The sequence below is a fragment of the Lycium ferocissimum genome, chromosome 6 (genome assembly GCF_029784015.1).
Source record: "Lycium ferocissimum isolate CSIRO_LF1 chromosome 6, AGI_CSIRO_Lferr_CH_V1, whole genome shotgun sequence".
Classification (NCBI taxonomy): Eukaryota; Viridiplantae; Streptophyta; class Magnoliopsida; order Solanales; family Solanaceae; genus Lycium; species Lycium ferocissimum.
Window position 1 is genome coordinate 33,976,354 of NC_081347.1, and position 5,100 is coordinate 33,981,453.

General features: G+C 44.4%; 1 protein-coding gene across 1 annotated transcript; it reads left to right on the top strand.

Moving 5' to 3' along the window:
- The first annotated feature begins 382 nt into the window (after positions 1-382).
- On the top strand, positions 383-1,261 carry LOC132061285 (uncharacterized). The gene has a single exon (XM_059454128.1). It carries the CDS (start codon positions 383-385, stop codon positions 1,259-1,261), a length of 879 nt encoding a protein of 292 aa, XP_059310111.1.
- The last annotated feature ends 3,839 nt before the right edge of the window (positions 1,262-5,100 follow it).

The following is a 5,100-nucleotide window of genomic DNA, read 5'->3' on the forward strand; positions in this document are numbered from 1 at the left end:
ATAAAATCGAAGGTCAAGAATTAAGCTACGACTTGGGAAGACGTGCATAATCGGTATGAATCCAAGATCCGGGTGGAGGATGATTTGCGGGGGTAAAAACCCTCGCATAGCTTAGGGAGAGTCATCCCCCCTGCAAAGATGGATAGAGGTTTCGGACCAGATCGAAGCTCTTCGAACAGTCGCTTTTAACCCTATCCACCACCGAAACGTCTAGTGGTAGATCTGACTACCGATCGCTGAAAAACCTGGTAGAAACAAGAAAGATAATTCTGGGAAGAACAGACGGGGGCTGCAACCAGAGAACAGTTCTTCCGGGGTCCTTCCGAAGGGGACGGAGTACCCTAAACTCGCATATTATAGCTTCACCATCAGTGGGTCTCAAATGGTGGACGTGCCGAAGGCTGATCCGTCGCCGCGCCCTCCTAGGCCATTGCGGTCAGACCCCAGTACAAGAGCTCAGACGGTTTGGTGCGAGTTCTATGGAACCCCCGAGCATAAAACCACGGGCTGCAGACACCTCTGGGAGGAGGTAGCTAACATGTTTGCTAGAGGGCATCTTCGGGAGTACTTGAGTGAAAGGGGAAGGAATAATTATGGTAGAGCCAACCCCGCTAAAGAGAAAGATGTACCCAATGTTCCTCTGTACGTCATTAATATGATTTTCGATCGATCCACGATCACCATAACCAGCTTTACCGCATCGAGAAAGATGAAGATTTCGATGACACGAGAAAAGAGGACTCGGAAACTCCCACATGAGGACGTGGTTACATTCACCGATGAGGATACGACAGGTATCACTTTACCGCATAATGACGCTCTGGTCATCACTGTACTTATCGGTAGCTGCCAAGTCAAACGTGTCATGATAGGTCCAGGGAGTTCTGCCAATATCCTTCTCTGGAAGGTGGTGGAAGAAATGGGACTTCTTGAGAAAGTAATGCCGGCTGCAAGGACGCTATCAGGTTTCAATATGTCCAGCGAAATCACTAAGGGTGACATTGACTTGCTTGTGAAAGCCGATGTAGTCGTCAAAATGACAAAGTTCTATGTGATTGGCGGCGACATGCAGTATAACGCTATTTTCGGGAGACCTTGGCTCTGTGATATGAAAGTTGTCCCCTCAACACTTCATTTGCTGCTCAAATATCCTACTCCAGATGGGATCAAGAAGATTCAAGGAGCGCAGCTGGCTTCGAGAGAAATGTTTGCAATCGAGGAACCCATAGCAGTAGAAAGCTTAATCGGACCTTTCCCATAGCAATTACAGGATTCGGGTCCCGCATCAGACGTAGCTCACTAGGTTTCGACGGAGGGCAGGAACGATGTGAGGCTGAAGGAAGCTGAAGATGACTACGGGGTCCCAAGATATTTCCAACCACCTGACAATTCAGATGCTACCAAATCCACGGCTGAAGAGCTTGAGCAGATTGTACTGCATCCGAATCTGCCGGAACGAAAGGTATACCTGGGCACGGGGTTAACCCCGGAGCTCAGGGAAGTAATACTTAATTATTTAAGGGATAACAATGAATGCTTTGCTTGGTCCCATAAGGATATGATAGGTATTCCCTTGGATGTGGCAACCCACAAGCTCGGGCTAGACCTCAGCTTCCCACCGATGCGCTAGAAGAAGTAGCCCATAGCTGAAGTCCGAAATAGGTTTATCAAGTAAGAGGTAACTCGTTTGTTCAATAACGGATCCATACGAGAAGTCAAATATTCGGACTAGCTCGCAAACGTAGTTGTAGTGCCAAAAAAGGGCAATAAATTTAGGATGTGCATAGATTTTACATATCTGAATAAAGCATGTCTGAAAGATTCATTTTCGCTTTCGAGCATCGATCATCCACGACTAATCATGAGGTAATGAGTTTTCTCGATGCTAACTTCGGGTATAACCAGATAAGGATGCACCCAGAGGATCAAGAAAAAAATTTCTTCATAATTAATTTTGGTAAGTATTGCTATAACGTAATGCCTTTCGGTTTAAAGAATGTTGAAGCCATTTATTCGAGGCTCGTAAATAAAATGTTTGAACAAAGAAATAGGCAAAACCATGGAAGTCTATATAGATGACATGTTAGTTAAGAGTCTCCGTACTGGAGACCATATAAGTCATTTGCAGGAAACATTTGCAATCCTGAGACAGTACAACATGAAGCTAAACCCGGAGAAATGTGCATTCGGAGTCGAATCCGAAAAGTTCTTGGGTTTCCTTGTCTCTCAAAGGGGAATTGAAATAAACCCAGAGAAGATAAAGGTTATCGAGGATATTCCAGATACTCTGGAGGATGTAAAAGCAGTACAATGGTTAACTGGTCGCGTAGCCGCCCTTAGCAGGTTTATATCTACGTCTTCGGAGAAGTGCCACAAATTATTTTCTTTGCTAAAAAAGAAGAATGATTTCAAGTGGACGCCGAAATGTCAACAGGCGCTTCGAGATCTCAAAGCATACTCGTCCTCCCCTCCGCTCATGTCCAACCCAAAAGACGGAGAGCTTTTTTTGGTTTATCTGGCTTTCTCAGAGGTAGCGGTAAGTGCCGTTCTTATACGAGAAGATCAAGGTATGAAATTTCCTATTTATTATATGAGTCGAGTTATGTCTGGGGCCAAAACTTGGTACCCTATCTTGGAAAGGCTGGCTTTCGCCTTAGTGACGGCATCCCAAAAGCTCCGGCCTTATTTCCAATGCCACCCGATTGCCATTGTAACCACATTCCCTTTAAGGTATGTGATCCATAAGCCTGAATTGTTAGGGCGATTGGTAAAATAGGCGGTTGAATTAAGTGAATTTGATATTGAATAAAGGCCTCAGACTATGATCAAATCTCAGGTCCTAGCGGACTTTGTGGCGAATATCAGTCCGGGTGTGGCTCCCCAAGCTTAGAAGGAAGCTTCCTTAGTTCAGGGGGCTGCATCCGGAGTTTGGACGCTCTACACGGATAGGGCATCCAACGTGAAAGGAACGGGGCTGGGGGTGGTGCTCCATACCCCGACATGAGACATTTGAGGCAAGCAATCAATAGCGTGCCTCTGAATAACAATAAAGCGGAGTATGAAGCTTTGATTGCAGGTCTCGAGCTATCCCAGGGACTAGGTGCGGAAGTCATTGAGGCAAAGTGTGACTCCCTACTTGTGGTAAATCAAGTGCATAGAGTGTTCGAGGCTAAAGAGGAACGCATGTTGAAATACCTGGAAAAGATGTTAAAATTGCTTACCCGATTTTAGGAGTGGACAGTGGTGCACGTACCTAGAGAAGAGAACGTAGAAGCCAATGCATTAGCTAACTTAGGATCTTCTACAGAGTCAATGGGACCGAACTTAGAGTGTGTGGTCCAGCTCCTACTCTCGGTGTTGGATCAGTGCGTTATGAAAAAATCAACTCCACAAGCCTGGTTTAGGACTGGCGGAACAAATTCCTGGACTACCTCAATCATGGGAAGTTATCAAAGGATTCAAAGGCTTCTCGGGCTTTACAAAATAAAGCAACTCGGTACTGTGTTATTGATGGTCACTTCACCGTAGGTGTTTCTTCAGCCCGATGGCAAGATGTATAGGACCTTAAGAGTCAGATTGTCAAGCGAGAGGTTCACAAAGGCATTTGTGGTAACCATTCCGGCATGGAGTCGCTCACTAAGAAGTTGCTTCGGGCTGGGTATTACTGGCCTCGAATGGAGGAGGATTCTAAGGCATTCATCCGAAAATGTAATAAGTGTCAGCGGTATGCGCAGATGTTACATCAACTCGGTGAAGAGCTACATCCAGTTATCTCGCCTTGGTCGTGCATGAAATGGGGGATGGACATAGTTGGACCGTTGCTGTCACGACCCAATCGAAGGGCCATGACGGGTACCCGGTGCTACCCCACCCGAGCACCTCTTAACGTGCATACACATTTACATCTAGGTGAGCCACATAGCTGAATGATGTTTTCTATCCATTAATCATACTATTTCCATTGGGCAACAATACATTTATATCACCATTAACAACTATGCCCACAACAATGTATATAAGCCGACGAGGCTAACAAAATGATATACAAAATATAGGCCGACAAGGCCAAATACATCTAACTATATATACATGTCTACGAGCCTCTAAGGAGAGTATGTCACATCATAAAGGCGGGACAGGACCTCGCCATGCCCATAAGTATGTACACAAAAGAATAGATACCAAAAGCTGTAGTTCCGAATGAAATGGAGCTCCGCTACGTAGTCCCTGAGTAATAAAGCTATGGATCAAGCCTGTCTCCCTATCTACCTGCGGGCATGACACAGCATCCACAAACAAAAGGACGTCAGTATGAAGAATGTACTGAGTATGTAAAGCATGATCAACATCATTATAAAAGCACAATAGACAACATAAGAGATAGCGTAAGATGGGAGGTAGTAGAACCATTGTCATAAAGATGATATGATCCTACTTAGCACACTTCATTTCAAGACGTACATTCAAGGACGAGATATGAGACTTCAAGCTATATAAGCTCGTTTGAGGCCTTTGGAGGCTCCTACAAGCCACATAAGATGGCTTATGATGTGTGGAAGGTGGCTTGGGAGTTGATTGAAGAAGAAGCTACTAGAAAGGGGACCAAATGCGCAAAGTGTCCAAACGTGCAAACAGGGACATTTTTGCAAATTAGCTACACTTGTAAACTTGGACAAGATCGAGAGTTGGCTATTTGTGCAAACAAGGTTATGCTTGCAAGAAGGCCATGCATGCAAGGTTGATTAGAGGGCCATCTATGCAAGGAGGGGCGTGTTTGGCCATTGAAGGCCAATTCTTGAATTGAAGACTACACTAAGAAGACTAGCTAAACAAGGCCCTTACTTCATTAAGGATAGCTTTGTAATTGCCTATTAGTTTTATTTACTTAGCTTGTATATATAACTTGTATTTCATTTCATTACTTAGATTTTGGATGATGAATTTTGATACTCTAAATTGAGTGATAGATTGATAGGTAGATTCTAGTCAATATGATGGTGGAATCCATTGTTGGTTTGTGAACCTTTTATGTCCATTGATATTCATGAAGAGATTGCCATTTGTGGATTCAAATTGAATCTCTTGCCTTGAGTCAAATAG